The sequence below is a fragment of the Podarcis liolepis genome (genome assembly GCF_965112155.1).
Source record: "Podarcis liolepis genome assembly, chromosome: 1".
Classification (NCBI taxonomy): domain Eukaryota; kingdom Metazoa; phylum Chordata; class Lepidosauria; order Squamata; family Lacertidae; genus Podarcis; species Podarcis liolepis.
Genome location: NC_139554.1, coordinates 35,878,882 through 35,903,439, shown reverse-complemented (window position 1 = coordinate 35,903,439; position 24,558 = coordinate 35,878,882). Strand labels below are relative to the sequence as shown.

The 24,558-nt window shown below is 43.6% G+C and overlaps 3 protein-coding genes across 9 annotated transcripts in view; 1 reads left to right on the top strand and 2 right to left on the bottom strand.

The window, feature by feature from the left end:
- HEATR5A (HEAT repeat containing 5A) overlaps nt 1-9,871 on the bottom strand; it is a 58,809-nt gene extending 48,938 nt beyond the window's left edge. For 2 of the 4 annotated variants that reach the window (XM_083505641.1, XM_083505643.1), the window contains exons 1-3: nt 9,169-9,406; nt 1,501-1,727; nt 856-1,067 (exon numbers count right to left, since the gene is read on the bottom strand). In XM_083505641.1, coding sequence (XP_083361767.1) covers nt 856-1,067; nt 1,501-1,626 — 338 coding nt within the window. In that variant the 5' untranslated portion in view covers nt 1,627-1,727; nt 9,169-9,406. Of the gene's footprint in view, nt 1-452; nt 782-855; nt 1,068-1,500; nt 1,728-9,168; nt 9,407-9,770 lie in introns of those variants that run through there. The other 2 variants (XM_083505642.1, XM_083505644.1) reach the window with 2 other exon arrangements.
- A 3,184-nt stretch (nt 9,872-13,055) lies between these two features.
- Nucleotides 13,056-18,596, bottom strand: DTD2 (D-aminoacyl-tRNA deacylase 2). Its single transcript, XM_083510253.1, is given in 4 exon segments — nt 13,056-14,945; nt 16,273-16,342; nt 18,286-18,473; nt 18,476-18,596. Coding segments are annotated over 4 exon segments (690 nt in total). The 5' UTR covers nt 18,582-18,596; the 3' UTR covers nt 13,056-14,619.
- A 3,952-nt stretch (nt 18,597-22,548) lies between these two features.
- NUBPL (NUBP iron-sulfur cluster assembly factor, mitochondrial) overlaps nt 22,549-24,558 on the top strand; it is a 56,490-nt gene continuing 54,480 nt past the window's right edge. Inside the window, exons 1-2 of one of the 4 annotated variants that reach the window (XM_083509738.1) lie at nt 22,549-22,715; nt 24,029-24,176. In XM_083509738.1, the coding sequence (XP_083365864.1) occupies nt 22,602-22,715; nt 24,029-24,176 (262 nt within the window). In that variant the 5' untranslated portion in view covers nt 22,549-22,601. Of the gene's footprint in view, nt 22,716-23,527; nt 23,781-24,028; nt 24,177-24,558 lie in introns of those variants that run through there. The other 3 variants (XM_083509736.1, XM_083509737.1, XM_083509740.1) reach the window with 3 other exon arrangements.

The following is a 24,558-nucleotide window of genomic DNA, read 5'->3' as shown; positions in this document are numbered from 1 at the left end:
CAGCAAAGTGACATTGGCATAAACTTTAATATCAGGCATGTCTGAAAAAGTAGGCTCTTGTCCATCCCTGTCAACATCAGTTAGCACAGCTGGATATCTGTCAGGGCACATAGCTGAAGCCCAGCTGTAGTAAAGGGGAGCAACAGCCACTGTTGCTTACTGTTCTACCCTCCTGATTTGCCTTGCCACCCATTAAGAGTATGTCCAGCAAATGCAAGCAATGGTGATGGCCATAACAAGCATCAAGCCAACATAAATGGGTATGATGGACTAGCCCATGTGGACCTGCCAATGAGCAAAGCTACAAGCCCAGAAGGATCCCAGCATGCCTTTCCTATCTCATTAGGATTGAGTTTTCTGGTCCTCATCTGAGCCTGAAGGGATTTTTCTCAGCAGGACTTCCTCCAAGACCATGTATGCGTTCTACTCCCCCTTCCAAAGCCTTCTGGGACATTCATATATTGTGAATTCATCTCCATAGACCTAGCAATGATAACATTTTTCATGGCAGTCTCTGCTACCATATCAGCTCAAACTCTCAAGCTGCACCAATGAATATGGGATCTGTTTGGACCATTCTATTCCATCACCCCATTCTAGTCTCGTTCCTGCAAAGGGGTGTAATCAGAGAAAAGGACAGGAGGAAAGGCCTGTGCGTAGTACAGTATAGCAAGTGGAGCCCACTATGACTCTCTTGCCTGGGTCGACAGAAACTGGAAGTCACTCCTGCTATCAGTTACAGAGCTTGTCACAAACAATTTGTTAGTTTTTATTTAATGCGCCACAGACACTTTGCCGTTTTAAAATGAAGGAGGAATATTCTAATAAGACCTCACAGGACCTTTCCAGACTTACAGTTTTGTCGGCAGATAGCTTGGTGAATCATCTTTACTGCGAATAAGTTCATTGCATTTATCAATTGTTTGGTGCACAGAAAAAGTGTCCCCAGTGCTATATATTATAGCAAGATTCTTGGCAATAAGCTGTCTGGCAGGAGGCCCTGGGGAACTGGTTAATAAAGATATCAGCTGTTCAACAAGTTTGCTCTGTTTTTCCTTTATATCAGCCTGAAAACATAAAAAGAATACGTAGTTCATTTATTTATTTAAATTCATATACTGCCCTTCATCACTAGATCTCAGGGCAGTTCATAGTATAAAATATAAGATAAAATACACAAGTTTGGTTTTACAGTTAGAGACAAGGCTAAGTTCAAATTGTGGTTGGGTCTGAATGTGAACATCCTCTGCTTGAAAAGCCTCACCCCTTTCTGAACTAGGCTCAGACCCATTCAAGTCTAAGTCAGTCTCAAAATCGGATGCACACACACCACACTGCTTCTGCCATCTAGCCAACCCTTAACAGTCCCCTATATTTGGGTAAACAACGACTTCTCCTCAGCACACACTGGTTAGGACTGTGGTCCACTTAGGAGATGAAAGTATTTAAAAAAGACAATTATCTCAAAATGTTATTTCATTCCAGTTGTACAATACTCACCCGGCTGGTTGCTGGCAAAAGTTTTTCCAAAAACCTCAGCCACTCGAAAACAAACTCTGCTTTCTGAAATTCGCCCAGTTGGTTATAGGCCTCTTTATTAAGCAAAAAGCTGTGAGCCAACTCCATGCCTTAAAGCGTTTCTTTCTCACTATCTGAAAGCCACTCATGAAGACACAAGACTGTAGCTAAGGGATATTAGTATTCACAGGATGAACGAAATGGAATACCTGCACAAACACAAATATATTAAATCACAGAATGTTTGAATTTTAATGCTCAATCTTAAGAGCTTCTCCTCCAGCAAAAAAAAAAAAAAAGTCAGAATGAGGTACAGTGATCACTTTGCTAGAACATTTGTAACATATTGCTGTTATTTATTCAATTTCCACCCCATTCTTTCTCCCAAAGGAGCCCAGGGTGACACATTTCAACTGAAACAGAACCTGTGGAACAGTCACCAGCATCATAGGTACAATTTTACAGCTGCCAAACATCTAGAAAGGATGTACAAGGTATTTTGCTTCTTCTCAATAATGCTCATTTAGAAGACCAGGGTGCCATAAATTAATTTTCAGCACTGTTAACATCATATGCATCAGAAGAAGAGTGTTGGATCAGGCCAATAGCCCGTCTAGTTCAGCATCCTTTTCTCACAGTAGCCAATCAAAAATGCCTATAGGAAGAAATACTGTCACAATACACCTTACTACTTTATGAGAAGAAATAATTATTTGGGAGTTTCAAGAAAAACAGATAAGCAGTGGTATCACAACTCACAGGGATTTCAAGCAGCAAGTTGCATTTGCTAATAGGCCTTGACCCACACTATTGAACAAGCACACAATTAGAAATATTACAAAATTACATGGAAAAGGTAGCCAGGAAGGAGCAGTTAGACAGACCAGATCATGTGCTCATATTTACTGTAACATTTGCTGCACACATCAAAATGGAATAGCTACATGTAACAATAAACACCAATTCTACATGAACAAAATGTAGATCAATAATCACCAACATCCTACTGCTATAAATTAAGTTTGCACCCTATTTTTAACTGCAGAATTACTCATGTCAACAACACCAGAACCATCCAGGTTAAAGAAGGTTGATCACATCTTTTAACACACATCCCCTTGATCTGGAGACTCCAAGGACTGTGAAACAAACAAACAAACAAACACACACACACACACACACACACACACACACACACAAATGGACTAAAGAAAGAGCTATTCTTGAAAAATATATTCACCCAGGTTCAAATTACACCCAGAGCTAGTACTTGAGCTAGGAATACAACAGTACTGTAAATGACTCTACCTTCTGAGCATGAATCAGTTATATGTCGAACCACAATTTATTTCTGCTTTCAGTTTTAATTGGAATTTATAAAGGAGGATACAAAACGCAAAATCTGGTAAGCCCCCCCCCCCTTATCAAGATACAGAGGTTGATTTATTTCCTTCTGGAAGTAGATTTCCTCAGGAATACTGGTTATGGGGTACAAATATATGTATCTTGGATAGGGCAGAGGGAACAGAAAAAATAAAATAGGATTCTCCATAGGACACAAGGATATCTTCTTTATTTTCTAACAGAATGAATTAGTGGAGGAAGGGAGGAATTTTTACAGCTCAGATGAGAGCTGAACATGAATGCAACTGGGCAGTCCAGTGAGATCTGATTATCTGATGTAATTCAAGAGAAAGGTCCTATTTATTATTTATACTGTTATGCTAGATGCTTTCTAAACATAGAAATAAACTCCTCTAGTGTACAATTTAAGTTATCTATAATTTACACTTAGGTTGTGATCTTTCTAAGCTAATTTAGGAAGTATTATTGAAATCCATAAGCTTAATTCCAGGTAAACACACAAGATAAGACATTTCTCATGGAATTTTGCAAATTGATCTACATAAAAATGATGCTTATATTTCTGAAGTTATATTTCAGGGGTAGCATGGCAAAGCAAACGGATTTGTGAGCTGTGTGATTCCTGTTACACTCTTAGGGGCCATTCCCCAATGCTATATAGCTACTAGGTCCAAACTGGCACAAGCCTTTCAAAGATACGATGAGACATTTAATGCTATCCAACGCCTTAGGAATTGCAGTGGCATCTGATCCAAAATCTCCCAGCAATGTGTGTAGGCATAGCTATCTTTTTACCAGGTGCAAAGGTGATTCTGCAGACATACCAAGGATTTGTTTCCACAATAGCCCGATGTACATGCCCAGTTTGCCACCTATACAATCAATTTGTCCTGCACGTATTGAAACAAAGTGTTTATATAATTCAAACCTGAGGAGTCAATCCTATACACTTACGTAGGAGTAAGCCCTAGTGAACAAAACAGGGTATACTTCTGAACAGACATGAATTTGATTGTGTTGTTACATTCTAGCAAACACATGAAGATAGTAAGGAGTTTAAGTGTTGTGTGTTTGGGCTTTAACTTAAAATCTATAAATTATCTTTGATGGCTTTCCATATTACTGTCTGGATAATTTATTCACGATTGTTTGAGTTTTCTCTTTTTTCCTGTGCATTCACAAGTACCACCAAGACTAAGTTCATCGTAAAGGTATGTCTTATGTGTCTTGTTTGTTATTACGTAATTTTTGTTTATTTGAGAAATCTCAATAAAGTTTTCTGGACAGGACTGGAAAAAAGCATAGGGAAAATATCCCTAGATCATAATGTATGTATGTAAGTATGTATATTATTTAATTAAACCAAGAAACCTTTTTACTGCCAAAATCTGTAAACTTGGGGGGAGGGGAAGTGTTGTGTGTATGTGCTGCAATTTCCATGCTTGCTCATATAAAGGAAACACCCTTTTTCTGACTAAGGCTGCAATCCTAACTCTATTATCTAGTAGTAAGCCCAACTGAATTCCACAGAACTTACTTCTGAATAGACATGGCTAGGATTTCACTGTAAGAATAATTGCATACAAATGACGGTGCAACTGCAACAAGGAAATAAGATTGTTTATACAAGGTAATATTTTTTATTAGCGGGTGGCAGGGTATTAAAACTTCTTTCTACTGAAGAACATATACCGTATTTTTCGCCCCATAAGACGCACTTTTTCCCCTCCAAAAATGAAGGGGAAATCGGGGTGCGTCTTATGGGGCGTATGCCTGCAAGCCTCGCGCGCCCGGCAGGAGGTCCCACCGGGTGCGCGAGGCTTGGGGCGGCAGCCTGTCGCCCGAAGCACGGGGAGCCCTCTGGAGGGCTCCCCCTGCTTCGGGCGAGTGTCTGCAAGCCTCGCGCACCCGGCAGGAGGTCCCGCCGGGTGCGCGAGGCTTGGGGCGGCAGCGGACTGCTTGCGCGCACCTAGAAGCTTGGGGCGTGCTGAGCTCAGCGTGCCCCAAGCTTCTGCATGCCGGCAAGCAGTCCGCTGCCGCCCCAAGCCTCCCACACCCGGCAGGAGGTCCCGCCGGGTGCGCAAGGCTTGGGGCGGCAGCGGACTTCTTGCGCGCACCTAGAAGCTTGGGGCGTGCTGAGCTCAGCGCGCCCCAAGCTTCTGTATGCCGGCAAGCAGTCCGCTGCCGCCCCAAGCCTCCCGCACCCGGCAGGAGGTCCCGCCGGGTGCGCAAGGCTTGGGGCGGCAGCGGACTGCTTGCGCGCACCTAGAAGCTTGGGGCGCGCTGAGCTCAGCACGCCCCAAGCTCCTGGTGTAGCGCAGCGAACCTGGGTGGGAAATAAAATTTTTTCCCTTTATTTCCCCCCCTAAAATCTAGGTGCGTCTTATGGGCCGGTGCGTCTTATGGGGCGAAAAATACGGTACATTCATGAGTGGCATAACCTAGATAAACTCAACCTAAAGTTTCCCGCTTTCTCTGTTTCATTTTAGTGCGTTCAGACTCTACATTTCTGAGATTATATCTTCCAAATTGACAAACCTAACTTGAAGTTATGATTGCCTTTGCTCTTGCATAGCATAGTTCATCTTTACTTCTCAGGACAAGACAATGTCCAGTTCTCCATTTCCAAACTTCAGGCTTAATTGATGCTGCTTATGTTGCCAAAACTGCACCGTCCACAAGAATGGAACCCTGAGGTTTGTGGAAATACCAAAAGCCTTTAGGGCTGGGAAAACATAAGGAGAGGAGACCCAAACACCCCATGAGTACTGAGTAGGCTCACTGGCCACAGAATGCTGAGTGGCTGTTGAGGGTGGGAAAGGAGGGTCTCTGAGGAGGGCTTGACTGACTGGCTGAAACACACTGAACAAGAGCACTCCACCCTGCAAAAATTTGTTGCAGGTCCCAATTCTACTGTATATTCCTATTCCCATTTTGTCAGATGAAACAACATGTCAGTTCTGTTATTTGTAACTATGATAAGATAGCACTGGTAAATGTGATTGTAAAGAAATGGAATACATTTAAGGAACAGCTCCTCCTGATCTAAATGCCAAGTGCTAAGTATTTTGCCTTCCTTTCACCACCTATCCTAGGGTGGACTTCAGATTCAAGCCCACAGTACAATAAAAAATATTAAATAAAACCTTTAGGTTCCTAGTCCAGCTGTCCATTTTTCTTAACATGCTTTCCAGATACGGAAGTCATAAGGATTTCTTTTCAACAGCAAAGCTGTGCCTTTTTTTACTTCATGTAGCAACTTTCAAACTCTCATTTGACACAGCCACATCAGCAACTAGAAATTGCTTCTGCAGCTTGGTAGACTGTTTTTGCAAAGTTGTGCTTTGCTCTCTCTCCCCCTTGTTCCTCAAAGAAAGGCTGCAATATTGCACATGTCACCATTCAAACATCACAAACAGCAGGGGCATCATTTTCTTGCTGGTATAAAAGAAAGGAGGATGTAGCATTTGACTTATTAGGAGTTAACTCCTAATAAGCATCCTTCCCACCAGGCAAACCAGTCAGTTACTGGTTACCAGGCTGTACCATATAAGTCAAGAGTCAGGCAAAAATACAGATAAAATGTAGTTACAGATAGGTAGCCGTGTTGGTCTGCCATAGTCAAAATAAAAAAAATTCCTTCCAGTAGCACCTTAAAGACCAACTAAGTTAGTTCTTGGTATGAGCTTTCGTGTGCATGCACACTTCTTCAGATACACTGAAACAGAAGTTGCCAGATCCTTCTATATAGTGAGAAGGTGGGGAGGGATATTACTCAGAAGGGTGGTGGGAATGGGTGAATGGCAGATAGCTGAGATGAGCCTGTTGACGACTGCAATAGGTCTTACAGGAAAAGGCAAGGGGTGAGAAGGTGAAAAATGGCTTAGTCATGTATAATGAGATAAGAATGAGATAAAATGTAGACCACTCTGAGAAATATATTGATACTGAGCCATAACTGTGCAAGAAGTTTCACTGACTCTTTACTTGGAAAATTTCTGTGTGTGAGTGTTACCACCTGCTCTCTTTCATGAGAAACTTATGGGGAAAATGAAAAATGAATCCCACCTTTCCTTCAGAGTAAACTTTCCCAAACGGGCACCCTCCAGATGTTTTGGACTACAGGGATGGTGGGAGCTGTAGTCCAAAACATCTGGCAGGTACCAGGTTGGGCAAGGCTGCTCTAGAGAATTCATGGTGGCAAAACTGGCAGTCTCCCATTCCAACACTGGCTAGACTCAACCAGTGATAACTTTAACAACGTTATTGCATCATGTGCCTTCAGACTGGCACCCTCCAGTCTAAATGGTCTAAATGGATACAACACACACAGAAAGATATCCACTAGGCTGCATATCACAATATATACCAGCAGAATTAATACTTAGCCACTCTCATTTTGTCTTAGACTTTATGCAACTTTGTGTTCAATACTCCCCAGTAAATCACTGAACTGTGCTGATTCTGAACATGAGGCTGCCTTCAGAAGCAGCTGCTAACTGGGAATGGGTGCTGGAACTATGTCTTCTTGGTGTTGAATCAGCATCACTGACTCCTGATCCATTTCTGAGCTTAATTAAAAGTGGGGGTGCTCACTTTAAAAGTTTAAATACAAAGTACTTGTTGGATCATATTTTCCTATACCAGTCTGACCAATATCACCCTCAGAACTTTCCTGAGTGTGCCTCCATGTTCTAAGGTACGGAGGGTAGCAACTGGGGAGGCAACCATTTCAGTTCTTTGGGAAGTTCTTCCCAGAGAAGAGTTCTGTGGCTTCTATGTTGATGTCAACTTGATACCAGGTATTTTTATTCACCACTTAGGCACTGTTTAAGTGTTATCCACGGTGCCTTAATTATGCTGAATGTTCATTTACTCTGCAGTTTTGCTGATTTTGTGCAGTTCATGTATTGTTTCTATTTTGCTAGCGTGAACCCCTCCTTCCGAGGATGTCCATGTGAAGGTGTAGCTAATGGTCACATGAATAAAAGCAACAGGGCATTTCCTAACGTGCACGCTCAAGATCTCTGTGTTGCTCCTTAACACACTATGCAGCTTTATACAATTGTAAGCTTCAGTGAGTTCAACTGGAAGGAAGATTGCAAGCTTTAAGCTTTTCTACCAACCAAGTGGTTACAGGGTGGTTAAAGGGTGGGTTTTTCCAACACTTTTGATCTAGGTTGTATGTACAATCTTCTCAGGAAGCAGTAGTGATTGCCACCGACTTGGACAGCTTTTAAAAAGGATTAGAGACAAATTCGTGGAGAATAAAGCTACCACTGGCTCCTAGCCACAGTGACATACTGACTCCACTGTCAGAGCAGCATGCCACTGATGCGAGTCACTAGGAATCAAAGAGTGTACAGGTGGGGGGCCTGCTGTTGTGCTCAGGTCCTCCTTGCAGGCTTCCCATAGGTATCTGGTTGGATGCTATTAAGAAAAGGATGCCAGGCCATTGCCCTAACCCTTTAGGGTTCTTGTTATGTTATGATGAACTCCAGATTGACTGATCCAAAGTAAAACAAAACAAAAATAAAGTGTCCTCCTAAAGGCCTGACAGAACACGTTTTGTACAAAGCAACATGATACGGGTCAGCCAGAATCTCTTGTCCATTAGGAGCCTGTATTTATTTATTCCACAAGCTGCAAAATTACACCCTTACAACTTGCATTTAGTAAGTCTAGAATAGCCCCCCCCATCCTGCTCCATACTCAGAATCAACAGAGGCATACAAAGATGATTACGGTACTTTACACATAAAAATAAACATTCAAGGCTACCAGTCACCCTAATAATAAAAATTCGACAGCAAGTAACTCGTCCTCAGCCTTTAGGGACCTGTGCTTAGCTCTGCAGGCAGAAACTGGTGCTTATTCCACATATCCTGAAGGCTGACCCCACGAGGACTTCCACTAGCAGCTTTCCTGGGGGAGATAAGCGCACTTCCCATGGCTTCCGGGGCTGGGGAATATCTCTTTTTCGACCCAAGCAACCCCAGCCCTTTATAAGAGGCTGACACTTTCCTTCCAACCCTGCTACACTTTCCTTCCTTGTTCGCAGGCTTGGCAAGGACACTTGAAAACTTTGAGGTGACGGGTGTCCTGCCCGTTCCAAGGGGGGACTGGTCGCCGTTGTCCCCTCTCTCGACACCAGTTCTTTATTGAACCTAAAGTCTACCCCACAACCCGCCTCACACTCCACCAGCGGGGAACTGACGCGTGTCCCCACCAAGCAGCTGAATCCCCTCAGCCCGTCCCAGAAACCTCCCCGGAGGAACAGCTTACCTCCGACCAGCGCCCCGACGGGACTCCCAGCCGGCCAGGGTCGGCTCCTGCGCCTCCTCTCCCCGAGAAAGAAAGAGGAGGAGGAGCTGCCTCCGCTCGCCGGCCTACAGGCAGCTTCCGCGAGGGGAGCCGGGCTGCGTGGCGGGCTCCGCAGGGTGGGGTCCCAGGCAAGCCGAGCGCTCCCTCCGCTGCCGTTTCTCCCCTGTGAAGCAGGGAAGCCCCGCGCCCTCCCCGCGGATCAGCAGCAGGAGGACGACGAGGAGGAGGAGCCGCCTCTCGGGGCGCCCTCCCTCTTCCCCGCGGGAGCAGCCGCTCAGGGCCGTGCAATCGGGCCCCGAGCCATCGAACGCCCGCGGCGGCCAAGCGCAGGCCTCGCGCCCCGGGAGAGGCTCCCGCGAGGAAGGCGGCGCGGCGGGCCGAGGCTCCCTTCTCGGGTGGCGGGGCTGCTTCAATTCGCAGCAGGCGCCCCCTTCTCCTCCGCACTGCCTGCTTCCCCCCTTCTTCTTCCTCTTCCTCTCTCTCTCTCTTCTGACAACGCTATGCTGGTCTGTGCTGTAATCAATAGGCGTGCATATATGTTTTATTTATTTATTTTAACTCGCCTGAAAGGGGTGAAACCGTTGTCATTTGTTTTCGCAGGAATTATTGACGAAGCCGGATCCTCCTCCCCGCCGCACCATGTTGTCTTCTGTACTCACACTCCCTTTGCCAAGGCTGAAAAGATGAATTGGTTTGGAGCCGGCCCCAGGCAACCACAGACAAATAACTCCGCTAGTTCCGCTCTGGAGTCAAACTTTTCTTTCATTCAGGGCCAGGGCCATTCCTTTCCTTAAAAAAGAGACAGAGACTGAGAGAGTTGGGCTTCACTTAGTAACCAAAAGATGACGACAGGGGAAAGAGCCTTTTGGGTTTTTTAGCCTGCATTATTTTTTTATTTTGAGAAAACATTTCTTTGTGGCACTGCCTTCTTTTAAAACATCCACATTCCCTCTTGCGCTGCCCCCTTGCATTTGATCTCCTGCATTTGATCTAACTGCAGCCACACACACAATTTTGTTCACAACCCGTGTGTGTGGCAGCCCACAAAATGTTTGCTTCTTTGGACTTGGATGTTACAATGAACTCAGCAGGACACTGCCTGGTTAAAATGTTTCGTGCCTCCATCCCCAGTCCTGCACTTAAGGCCATTCAATACATTTCCAAGATACTTTGAAAAACATGTATGTGAACGCTCTTAAGAGTGATAATTGGCTCTGATTGTTGACAGAAACCCAACAACCCAAACAGTAGCAAAACTGATTGTGATAGAAAGTCACTTGGGCTACCTGGAAGCAATAAAAGCATTCTAGGCAGTATTGAAACCTACGGTAAGTGGCTGCGGCTTGTTTTCCATGCAGGCACAGGTCAAAGTGCTGGTGCTTATCTTCAAAGCACTCTACAGCTTGGGATCCAGGTTCCGGAAGGAGTCCCTTAAAAACTGTCTTTATGTTACAGTGGTGCAGCAATAAAACTGCTAACACAGTTTAAAACTGCTAACACAGCAAAGTTAAGCAGGGTCCTGTATGGTTTCAAACTGGATGGGGAACATGCATAAAGATTCCTGCTTTGCAGGGGCTTGGACAGGGTGACCCTCGGGATCCTTTCCAACTCTATCATTCTATGATCCCATTCCCCCCCCCCCCGCTGAGCTAAAGTAGGTGGCAGTTGGGGAGATGTCATTCTTGATTGTAATGATCTGCCTCTGGAATGCTTTCCTCAGAGATGTTGCCTGTTACTTATAAATCCACATAAAAGTGGATTGAGGTCTTTTTGGTGTCAGGCACCATATTATTTATTTTAATTGTATACTATTCACAACTGTGTGGTCACACTTTAACCCACAACATGAGTAAAATACCAGAGATGCCTCAGATAGGCAGAATGCAACTCTGAGGGTCTCTAGCAGGCCAACCAAATCCCCTGTAAGCCTGGGTAAACAAATACACATTGGAGTTTCTGATGGTTTTATTCCTGCAGTGCCTTGCAAACTAGACACATCAGACTGCGGAGACTTCAGATGTTGCAGACTGTTAGGCAGTTTTTACCATTACCTTAACCACCCAGAATAGCTCTGCTGGGGGGCAACTGGAAAAGTAATTTAGATTTGTTGCCATCGGAGTCAGAAATAAGTGTCTTCATGCTGGCCAACTTGTTTCTCCAAATTTGGTGGGCGCAGTAATGCCCACTGTTTGCTCCGAGTGTTTTTCCCAAGGCCAAAGTATCCCTACAAGCATTGTAATGATGACTGTTGACTGAACTCTATCCAAAAAAATGTGAAACAACCTGAGTCACTAGCTTCATTCACTTTGTGCTTAATATTACTCATAATGACCTAAGACAGCTGACTGTAACATGAAGGAGTTTTTTACCGTTAAATGCATCACTGGAGAATGGCGTTTACTAATGCACTGAATGAGCCAACAATCTGAAGTTCAATCCAGATAAGGCACTCTTGGTGGGTGGTTCCTTAGACTGGATGGAAGGGAGGTTGCCTGCTCTTGAAGGGGTTCCACTCCTCCAAAGGAGCAGGTATGTAGCTTGTGTGTACTTCTGGATCCTTTGCTGTCGCTTGAGGCTCAGGTGGCCTCAGTGGTGTGGCGTGCCTTCCATCAGCTTCAGCTTGTGGCTCAGCTGCACCTCTAGCTGGACAGGGATAGCCAAACTTCTATTGTCTATGTTCTGGTAACCTCTAGGTTGGATTGTTCCAACCAACACTCTAGAGCTGCTTCTGAAGATGGTTCGGAAACTTCAACAGGTGCAGAATTTGGTGACTAGGTTGCTCAACGGTGCAAGATGGTTTGAGCGTATTACACCAATCCTGACCCAACTGCACTGGCTGCCAATTAGTTTTCCAGGCCCAATTCAAAGTGCTGGTTTAGACCTATATAGCCTTAAACAGCTCAGGGCCGTAATACCTCAAGGACCAGCTCTCCCCATATGAATCAATCTGGACCCTGGGCTCATCATCTGAGGCTCTTCTTTGTGTGCCTCTTCCACATGAGGTCCAGAGGGCGGCAACACAAGAAGAGGCCTTTTCTCAGTTGGTTAGAGCAAGGCGCTGAAAATGCCAAGGTTGCAGGTTCGATCCCTGTATGGGACAACTGCATATTCCTGCACAGCAGGGGGGTTGAACTAGATGATCCTCAGGGTCCCTTCCAACTCTACGATTTTATGATTCTGCTGAGACTCCCAATTTGTGGAACGCTCTCCCAAGGGAGGCTTGCCTGGCGCCTTCATTACATATTTTTAGGTGCCAGGCGAAAACATTATAACCAGGCCTTTGGCTGATGAACATTCTATGTCCTTTTATATGTGTGTGGGGAGGGATTATTGGTTTGTTTTTGTTTTATTATGTATTTTGTATTTTTATGTTGTGAATTGCCCTGTGATCTTTAGATGAAGGGTGATATAAAGTTTTAATAAATAATAATAATGAGGGCGGCTGATTATTATAGTCTCCACAGTACCATTCCACCCTCCCCTTGTCTGTAATCCAAAATGTTGTAATCTCTTTCTAATGCAGCACATTGTAATTGATTAAGCGCCTTACATTCACATTTTAATATGTATGGTATTAAGAAGTTATATTGTGACCAATATCCAAATACTGTTAAAAAGAACATGATGTACTACTATGAAATTTAGAGCAGTCAAATAGTAAAAGATGTACAGATCAAAGCTACGTTAGGGAATTTACTTTTGTTGATTTTGCAAGTGGTTTTCAAGAGAACACTGTAATATAAGCAAGTGGGGAGCCAACTAGTCATCTACTATCTCATTACATATTGGAATATAGAAGCCCATCATCAAGCAACTTGCATGCCTCTGGAATGATAAGAAACAAGCACTACAAGAGGACAGAATAGAAATTTTTTCTTTTCTGTAAAAGAGAGTAACTTGATCACATTATTCACCCCAGAGTATCACAGTGGAAGCAGACACAGGTAAATGTCGCAAACACTGGAAATTGAAGATTCAGTACTATTTCTTCACCATTAACAAAGTGTCTATATTTATGATGGGCAATGCTCAATTTTAAAGTCCAAAAAAAGGAACTGGGGTAGGTTTTTTTGGGGTGGGGGTGGCATACAAAGTGCTACCACCAAAAGCAGGAAGAATTACATTCCCTAAATTGCCTCAGCCACCATTTCTCACCCGTGTGGATGCCGCAGTGCCAATCTCTTCAGCTTGCTGACTCATGCATGGAAGGCTAAAGATCCAAAACAGATCCGCTGTTCACCCTGTCATCACCTGCTGCATCTTTCCTCAAAGTCTGTAATGCTCTGCTGCCAATAGAAAAGTTACAGAGCCATAGTTTTGTTCAAGGATGACCTAATCATTGGCACAGGCTGGAAGCAAGTAGAGAACATGAACTTGTCTCTTCATCCTTCACCCTTGTTATGGTGGACATCTTGTTTCTTTGACATGTTAAAGGTAAAGGGACCCCTGACCATTAGGTCCAGTCGTGGCCAACTCTGGGGTTGCGGCGCTCATCTCGCTTTATTGGCCGAGGGAGCCGGCGTACAGCTTCCAGGTCATGTGGCCAGCATGACTAAGCCACTTCTGGCGAACCAGAGCAGCACACGGAAACGCCGTTTACCTTCCCGCTGGAGCGGTACCTATTTATCTACTTGCACTTTGTGCTTTCGAACTGCTAGGTTGGCAGGAGCAGGGACTGAGCAATGGGAGCTCACCCCGTCGCAGAGATTCAAACCACTGACCTGATTGGCAAGTCCTAGTCTCTATGGTTTAACCCACAGTGCCACCCATTAGAGTGCAACAAAAATAGAATCCTGGGAACTGGCTATTACTATGCATATTGATTTATTTATTTGTACTTATAGCCCATCCTTCACTGCCCCAGGGCAGGTTACAAAAAAATTAACAATAAAAGAAAAGGTATGAACTCAGTCTACCTTGGCCTAGCAAAGCAGCACTGCAGAACAGCAGTATGTAGGAAAAGGACGGACGTCTGCACAGCCAAAGGCCTGGATAATGAAGTTTGTCTTGACTCAGTGTCAAAAAGCACATGGTGATGATGCAAGATGGACCCGATGCCGCAACCTGGGAATCTCCGAAGTGAAGGCCATCTCCTGTTCCATCACCCCTCAACCCACAGAGTGGTGGCATTACCAACAGAATAGATTCAAAGACAATTCTGCAGCTGGGCCTCTTTTTGTCAAAAAACGAGTACCACTGATTGGTTAGGTCCCATACACGAAAGAGGAAGACATTTTGAGGCAATTTAACTCAAAAGAATTAAATATATTTATTAGCTGGGCTTACTGAAATCTTTTCCTCACTCTCAAATGCTTAGAATCAATTTAACTATATTCCTTACCCTTAACACAACCGTGCAACATTCCTTAGGCAGTATGCATGTCCTTAAAAAATAAATCACTTTTTCCCTCCTCAAAACTCAATCATATGACTGAAAGGTCCATTTGTATCCACTTTCAACACCTGCCGGTTTCCATATGTGCCGTACTTGAGAGCAACCCCAGCCTCTGCACATTTGGTATTTGCAGTCAGTTCTCGTTCGCACTGAGTCACAAACTGGGAATACAGCTCCATCCCGATTTCCTTTTCAATGTTGGAATGATACTGCATTCTTCTCCCCTTCAGTTTGCCACCCAGCGTGGCCTGGGGTATTACTAATATGCTGCCTGGCAAATCCAGAACAGAAACGTATTCGCCGCTTTCCGTTTCACTCAACTTCACATTCACGAGCGCATTTACTGCAAAGACAGAGAAGGGAAAAACAATTGCAGTTAGTAGGTTTGTGGTCATGCATTAGCAATGCAGCAAGTTAAATTCTGCCCATAAGGACAAAAGTCAAAACACAGGCATCGTGAAACAGGGATAGTACCTGAATTCCAATGTCCAGTTTCCTCTTATACAATAGTGGATAAGAAGCACATTTACCTGTACATTAGCTCCCTCTGCTGGCTACCTGGTATACATTTATATATCAAGAAAAATGAGCAAGTAGAAATACTTCTAACTGAATTAGGCTTAAGCCCAATTAATTTAATAGTTTTTACTGTCTCGTAATGGGCCATGAATAAAATTTCTTTTGAACCCTTATTCTGAAGCCTTAAAAGGGACAGCTATGTATTCTCACTTCATTTCACTCTCCTGGTAACCTGGGGGGGGGGGCATGGATTATGCTAAGAGACAAGTCTGTCCCTAAGCTTCAAAACTGTGAAGGGATCTAAGCTGGGTTTGTCCACACTCATGCTTTGCAGTACACAAGGTGGTACTCTGTAATAACACAAGTTATTAACTAATTTGGAAAGACCAGTCCAAGCTCATAGGGTTGTATCCAACCAAACTGTTCTGTTAGTGCCAGGACTTGCACTTGTGCAACAGAACTTCTCAATCTCCATTCCTTGGTTCACGCACCACACCACCCTAAATGTGCTCTGGAGGACTGGGGGAACCCACAAAACATATTGGGGGGCATGTGGGGGGAGCAAAGAGAGGGGAAATTCCATTGTGCAAGCAGAAGGCCTTGTGCAAACAAGACTTCTTTGGATATAACCCATGATTAAAATCCTACTTCGCCTTAAGTACAAATGGAAAAGAATTTTTAAGAACCAACCCCTTTGCCAAGAAGACTTGATACCAAGTGTGTGCCACTTAAAAAAATTTATTTTCAAAAGAAACTGCAGTATAAAAGAAAAGGAGGACAGAAAGTAACAGACATAGTTACTGATTCAGGCTACATTTCAATACTGCCTCAAGCCTTAAGCTAAATATGGCACTGTATTAATAACGCACTCTGCATCAACAAGCTTATTAAACAGCAAACCTTAATAAGAACAAGTTAATTAAAAAGCACATCGGACTTGTATGCAGAATGATTCGGAATGAAATACTTGCTTAGAACTTTCCCTGGAGAGCAGTTTTTAATGATTCAAAGCTTTTCATTACAAAAATCTCATGAAACAAGTTCTTATTACTATTTTATGATAGGCTCAATGATGCAGCTGCAGTTATTTGCATATTTTAGTGCCGTTTTAAAATGGCTGTTTTTAAATACTATTTTATCTAAACACCTACCCATTTTGGGAATAATTTCTTCACTAGCCCCTTTGAAGAAACATACATAGATTATAAGTCCTCGCTGTATCTATTCAAAATAACAAAGAAATATATTTACACATCCATATACCCATACGTTTTTTACTGTAATTAAAGAGATCTATTAATATTGTGCATGAAACCACAATCCTATGCATGTCTTCTTAGACATGCATGAGACTTATTCCCCAGGAAGTATGTCTAAGATTTAAACCTTAATTGGGATAACTTATTCATTTCAGTAGATGTAAACTGAAATGTTTCTGTATGTAAAATAAAAGCAATTTATTTTCCATGTCTAGATTCTGAAGTAATAGGTAATCTAGGACTTAAAAGGTCACAAGCTAGATTTCTTTTATGGAAAGTACTATAAAGACCACACTCGAATAAAATTAAACATTTTTATATCTGGGATACATATTTCTTTGTGCCTCAGACGTCATACTTTTAAAAACAACTTCTTCCATGATAGAGAACTGAATGTTTTATTTTCTCTGTTTCTTGAACAAATAAATACAAAGTTACATAGTTTATTTTGAGGCATACACGTCTGATATACACTCAAAATATAGACTTAGGTTTTCCAAACTGTATTCAAATTGTTAAACAAAATCAGCCAAGCAGCAAGCATATTCCATACATTGTTAGTCTCCGACTATCAGTTGAATCTCCAGTCAAAATCTTCAGAGTACAAATAAGCTGATCTCAGAATAAACATGAGCTGTATTGAAACAATAATGCCTAATCTGCAGTTTAGGAAAATATAATTAAAAACAAAATAAGCCAACAATAATATTAATGTCACTTCACAATGTCCTGTAACATCTGGGGGATTGTGTAAAGATGATTTTAATAAAAGAATGATAACTATCCTCATTTTTATAGTGTTGCAACAACCCTGTAAGATAGGTCAGAGATGAATTTGAATCCAATATGTCAAATCCGAGATGTCAAATGTTCACCACTCCAGGTGCTTTCACAATATGCATGGCCTATCGGTCAATGGCAGACCGCAAGATTCAATTCCTGATGTCTCCAGGTCAGACTAAGAATGAGTCCTGCCTGAAACTCTGGAAATCAGCTGCTAGATGAACCAATGTGGTGGTTGTTCCTAAACTCTGTCCCCTGCTCCCCACAACCTGAAAATTGCTGAGGAATCACTTGATTTTTCTGCCTGCTGTAGCAACTGTAAAGTACTGTGCTACATCAATCTAATTGTATTTTTACAGACATGCTGTGGACCACCTGAGTGAAACTCATGGAGTACCAGTGGAAAAAAGTTTGGGCTGCTTCCCAAGTTTCAGTAGGGATGTTCACACATTACATTAAGCAGATGTACTTTCTGTGCACTTGTGTAGACTACAGTCGAACTGCACCAAACAACGATTATGCACTCTTCTATACTAGCACCTGAGCACGTGCAGAGACAGCTCGTACCTGTGTTCAGTGCAACGTGTGAAAAAACCTGATCTCTACTCAGAATTAAGTCTCACCGAAATGTTAAATGTCTATTTTGGTCACTAGGCAGTTCGCTCCATGACTATCGTTCCCCGTGTAAAAAAAAGAAGAAAAAAGGGGGGAGAGGCGCCTTTGTAATGCTAAGCAATATGAGAAGAAACCGTGGCTTTAAACTTCACGCGTAAAAACGCCCACTATTCCGTTTCAGGATTTTTCCTGAGTTCCGGAAGCAATGGAAAAAAGCCATGGAAGCGAAGTACTTCCGGCACGGGGGGGGGGGGAATCCTCACGATTATTACAATAATCCGCATTGCCATCGGGGCATCTTGATTATTTTAGAAAGCAAGCAGGGTGATGTGCAGATTGAAGATCAACTCGGCGGTGGCAATATCATCATCATCATCATTTTGGTGGGGATAGGGACGAGCAGGCAGACAGGAGGAGAAAGCGATGATCTCTGCTCGCCAAGTCGGGGGATGCCCCATTGAAATCAAAGCGGGGCAACCCCGAGAGATCTGCCCGTGCAGACGTTACCTCCACCCACTCGGCTTCGGAGCCCGGCTCGGCAGGCTTCACCTGCAGCCTCGCGTGCAGGCACTGCTGCAAAAGGGCCCGGGCAAAAGGACCCCGGGTCGAGTCGGCCATAGTCCTCGGCGGAGGAAACCGGGAAAGGATGGCGGTCCCGCCTCCCGGCCCGCGTTTCTTTCCTTCTTCTCCCTGCTGATGGCCGAGGAAGCCGAGCGACACGTGTCAGGAGCCTGGAGACGGGACTTCCTGGTTCCTTCTTGATCTCCCTCTTCTTCACGTAGGCGGAAGTGAAAGCTGCTCATTGAAAACAGGATTTTAAGTGTCTTGTTAGCTTGAGCGCCGCTAGCAAAGCCTGGAAGGAACAGAAGCCAGAGATAGAAATCGGAATCGTGAAAAGTGCTCTGGAATCATTGGATGAAAGCACCACAAATACTTGGTCAAATAGCCACAGTTTATTTGTATGCCGCCTTTTGATTAAAAATATATATGTTCAATGCAGCTTACAATAGGAGGCAGTTAGTGTTAGTGAGGTTGCCTTGCTGGCATGAGTCACATAGGGGGGAAAAGGTCCTGCAAGGTTGGGCCTTTACATTTGTTTTAAAGCTACAGTTGATAATGAATGGAATAATACGGCAATTGGGCCTTATAATATGCAAATAATAAAAGCACACATTTATTGGTAGTGATGAAAATGCAAGATCTCACAGAATTCAGATACAAACTAGACATAAGAGGCAGAGAGATGCTGTTAGTCCATGTCAAAGACAATTTGTGCCATGAAATTACAGTATTGGGCATGTCTCACAAGCTGCTTGCCATTGATTCCTGAGAATGGGGAGATACCTAGCACAATGGCTTCACATCACACTTTGTATCAGATGTTAAAAGAAACAGTAAAGATGTATGTAGTGGTGACATCTTGTATTAACTATTATAACCCTTTTTTTTTTTTACAAAAACATGTTGGAGCATTCTACCTGAATGTCAAATCTGCTAAGATTTATGAATATGCAGTGACTGGAAATAAATGGGGAAAGATGCAAGAATGTATTAATATATCAAAATAAAAATCAGATGATGTAATGCAATGGGGACAGGGAAAATTGAAAGCACTTAAATAACTTTCTCCAGATGTGCTGATTCTCCCGGTTTACTGCTTTACTACCATGTGATACGCAAGAACCAAAGGTCACATTAATCACACCAAACAAACTAGTGATCATGTTACAAGAGTTCATAATGATTTTGCAGAACATCAGTTCTTTCCGCCTTTTTTGCTGGTACTTAGGGAATATTGTACTGCAGACATAAATAAGCTTTCTCTGTTGGTCTGTGTGTGTTCATGTGCATGCAGAAAAGCAGCTTCCGTATCAACAACACATATGCAGTACTGCTGGAGAGAAACAGGAGAAGCGAGGTTTAAGTATTTTAAATAAACCTTTTTTTTAAAAAAAAAGAAAGTGGTGGCAGGGAAGATGAAGGCAGGGAAAGGTAAAATAAGTGCAAACTGCATAAACGGCAAGACAGTATATTTGTTCAGAATCAGTTTTTTTGTCCCAAATGCACGAATTTCAGACACACCAAAAATGTAAATATAATTACATACAAGGGTAGCTTCTATTGATCCATATGAAGAGGCTACCAGTCTGGTTCTACATTAATATGCCAGAGTAAAATTTAAACTAGAGGTGGGAAACCATTTTTCAGCCCAAGCGCTGCATTAATTTCCAGACAACTTTCAGAGGGCCACATGCCAGTGTAAATGCAAATGTAAATTTTATCTTTGTACAAGTAGGCTCGTTTTTATACACATTCCAAACCCTGTTTTGCTGTTTAGATTGCAAGCATTCAAAGAGACAAACCATCCAGGCAAAAACACTGGCAGTGCAAAGCTGGAGCAGTTTGGAGGACCAGATAGAGAGACCTGCTCTAGTCTAAATGGAACTTTGCATCTCAAGGGCTGAACAAACCGCTCTTCATGCACTCTGACTGTGAATACTAGATTACTATTTTAAATATTTCTATCCCATTTTCCTCCAAGCAGTTCAAGGCAGCTCTCCTGTCTCATTTTATTCTCAGAACAACCCATTCAGCTAGATAAAGATTGAGAAAAAGTGATCTGCCCCAACATCATCCAGTGAGTAGAGATCTGCAGCAGCCTCATACCTAGTCAACTAATAATAGGGACATGCACCAAATACACATCCACGCATCATCACACAAAAGACAACACCTGCCTGTCTGCAATCCATCAGCCCCAGAGGCACAGCTGGCACTGATCCTGTTACACCCAGTCCTCACACATCCCTGCAGGCAGATATTTGAGGTCACCTATGCTGCTCACACTGTTTTCGAAATTTGTGGGAGATTTTTGCCTATTAGCAGGCGCCTTCTGTGCCAACTTTTAAATCCCTGCTGATAACGTTTCTATTCTGCCAGGCTTACGCATGCAATTAAAAATGCATATTTCCACAATGGTTAATTGATGTCTGTTTTTATAGTACGGTTTAATGTTTTATTGCTGTAAATGGCTTTGATTTTTTTATGACATATTTTTATAAACAAATAAAAGTAAATATTATGAGTGCTATTCTATTCTTTTCCATGAGAGGGAGCATAATGAAAACCCTTCAATTAAAGAAAATGTCAAAGTAGATTAAAAGCTCTGCTTCCCTGAATGCAAGGGGGAAGTGGCTGCTTCTTACACAAGTAGCTGCTTCTGCTGCTTGCATAACTACACTCTCTCTTTGGATGCCAAGGTGGTAGATCTGTTGCACCTTGTAGGGAGGGAGAGGAAGAGGAGAGGGACTAAGCAAGCAAGTAACCAGAAGTAACCAGTTCCCTCTGAGCAGTGCTGTTGGGACCTCAGGGAATGGGTGCATATGAGAAAAGATATACAAAGCACAGCCAGTGCCTGCTGGTTTACACAATACATTCAGAAAGAGATGGTATTAGTTAAAAGCCAGCCCACCCTCCTGCTGTGTATTTGATGGTGGTGCTAAGCCTAGTCATCAGACTGCCAGAAAGGAAATGTGAGAGCAGGGGCTGTGTCCCATAGGGAAAAGATGGGCAAAATATTGGAAACAGTAGCAGCAGATTTTTCAGGGCCAGCCCAAGACATTTTGTTGGCTAAGGCAAAGAACCAGTGTGGTGTAATGGTTAGAGTGCTGGACTATGACCAGGGTTCAAATCCCTACTCACTGGGTGACCTTATGCCGGTTACTATCTCTCAGCCTAATCTACCTCATTGGGTTGTTGTGAGGATAAAATGGTGGGTAAGAGAATTATGTATGCCACCTTTAACCCACGCAGGTGGCACTGTGGGTTGAACCACAGAGCTTAGGGCTTGCCAACCAGAAGGTTGGCAGTTCGAATCCCTGCGACGGGGTGAGCTCCCGTTGCTCGGTCCCTGCTCCTGCCAACCTAGCAGTTCGAAAGCACGAAGTGCAAGTAGATAAATAGGTACCACTCCGGTGGGAAGGTAAACAGCGTTTCAGTGAGCTGCTCTGGTTCACCAGAAGCGGCTTAGTTATGCTGGCCACATGACCTGGAAGCTGTACGCCAGCTCCCTCGGCCAATAAAGCGAGATGAGCACCGCAACCCCAGACTCATCCGCAACTGGACCTAACGGTCAGGGGTCCCTTTAGAAAAAGGTGGCATATAAATGAATGAATGACCTCTCCATGTACAAAAAAGCCGACTGGAATGAGTTACTGTTCTGCAAGAAAGGCTTCTACATGTGCTTCCATGGGAGGATGGAGGCAAGACCTTCTCATGGTCACCACAACCACCCTGCAGTGTGTCCCCACAGGTGTGCTTTTAATGCTTTAGCGATTTTGTCTGTGTGAACCCACCCACTCTGCCTCTCTCTGGGCAACAAACTCTCTGGGCAAGCATGATCCAGACAGGCAGGAGACACTCCTTGCTCATGAGAGCACCCCTGCCCAGTAGCAGAATTACCCCTTCATTTCTGCACATCTTTGAGTTTTTCAGGAGAAAAGCAAATGCCATTTGCTTTCCAAGCTTGAGGGATATGCGGTGTTGCTGTGGGCTGGCCCCAACCTCCCACCAGCCATGGACCCTCAATAGTTGCTGGCGAACGATTGATCACATGTGCGCCCTCGGTAGCTTCCTAACGTGACACTGACCCCTGCATACCAATCGTCTAAAGCCAAGGCAGTGCTAATAGTCTTTGTCGCTAGAAAGGGGCAAGTCCCATTTGTTGCTTGTTTGCTTGCCGCCTCCGTTGCCCGCCCCTTTTGGGGGCTGGGCTGAGGCGAGGCTACGCAGATCCATCGGCAGGCGCTGGGAGGGGTGCTAGGATGGTGGCGCGAGCTTATGCATTGGCGTTACAAACTGCGAAGAGAAAAGCCTTGCCATGGCTCCGGCCAGGCTGGGGTGGAGCCGCGACCTCGGCTGTTTCCGCCCGCTTTCGGGTAAGTGACGCGTGGAGAGCCATTTTCATTTTGGACAGGAGTTTGGATGGGCACGAGGCAGGCGGGAGCTCCGGAGCATATCGTTGTGCGGTGCGTCCTTTTCGTGCCTGGTGGATGAAAGGGGTTCTAAACAGCGGTTGGCGCGAGCTATGAAATCCCCTTTTCAAATTAATTGCACTGCACAACCCACCCACCCCTTTAAAAGTGTGTTAGTGAGATTGGTTTCAAGTGACATTTCTATAGCTCCATACGAAGGATTCTTTTGGGGTTTTTATTCCTTCTCTTCCTTGTTCACGTTCCAATCCCTCTAGTTTATTTTACCAACCTTACTTTTTTTACTGTCTCCAGTTACTTTTTGCACCACCATTCAATAACCATAATTGCATCTAAAGACTCCACGCATATACATCTGCATTAACTCTCACATACATATACAGTATATGTAAACAATCCCCTCCATTCCTCTTCCATGGACACATTTGCCCATATTCTCTGTTCCACATGCGCAGCTGCCTCCATCTGTCGGGGTTTTCTTCACTCCCTTTTTCTGAATTCGCACCCAGTTCTGCCAGTACCTCCCCCCTCTCGCACTGTACTTTCTTGCTATTGCTAATCGGAATGTGTTTCTCTGATTTCTTTTCACTTGCACACCCGCATTTTCATTCTTCTCTAGCAGATCCTATGCTCTGCTGTGTGAACAGACCCAGTCACGCAGCAAACTACCCTGCGATTCTTAGTTGCACGCATTCCTCTTACACTTCAGGAAGCACCGTCGTTGCCGAGGAGGTACTTCCGCCTCGCCTGCATCCATTTCCTATCGGACCGAGAAGGTACCTAGAGGTGCCTTGCTGGGCGGCGATTCTATCGTTTTAACCGCTTGCAGGCAGAAGCTTGCTTTTGCTAGATAAGCTGCTGCCTCCAAATCTTCTGTAGCTTCACTTCAGAGACGCCACACGGGCATGCGTGATGTATTTTGATATGGAAATAAGAGGACTGAAAGCGTTGTTAGTTGCTGGCAGTCCCTCAAGGATGCTAAAATTACTGGCTGCAAACTTTAAAAAAATGGTAAGCTTTCCTAGTTATGCCCACGTGCAGTTTGACACATCTCATTGGTGTCACGCTTGGCTTACAAACGTGCCCTAGGCTAGAGCAACACAGAGATAACAGAAGTCTTGCAAGGCGTCAGACGAAATAAACTTGCCAGTAATTTTAGTGGAGGAGCTGGAAACTATTTTTCTATCTCTCTCTTTCATACACAGATTTTGGTGTATGAAAACAGTTTAGAATTAGCACGTTTTCTGTTTTGTTTTCAGTCCTCAAATGCAAACGATGAGGTCCTCAAAGAGAAGCGTAGCAAAATCATGGCTAGAGGACTTCCAAAGCAAAAACCGATTCAAGGAGTTAAGCAGGTGTTGGTTGTAGCTTCTGGAAAAGGAGGTGTTGGGAAGTCAACAACTGCTGGTAAGTTCTGTGTATTTGATTCAGTATATTATTTCCCTTTAATTTGCTTGTAAATATAGGTGTGCGGATATAACAAGCTCTTATCTAACAATGTACACTTCCACTATATTGTACTCTTAGTTTGGATTTAATTTGAAAAGGTTTTTAAATAAATGTTTTTCAGCCTGAAATAAGCTGTCAGATATAAGCAGAGTTCTTGTTTCATTGTTATTTGGTACAATTTGTGATGCTCCCTGGATCAAGTACACAGTTGAAACTAGTTCAATAATTATACTGGGAGGGAAAGAAGCTACACTGAGAAATTATCCTCATGTTCTATTGACCTGAGTGTGTCCATAACACTGCTTGAATTTCAATATTTATTAGAGTGTGAACAAAAGTT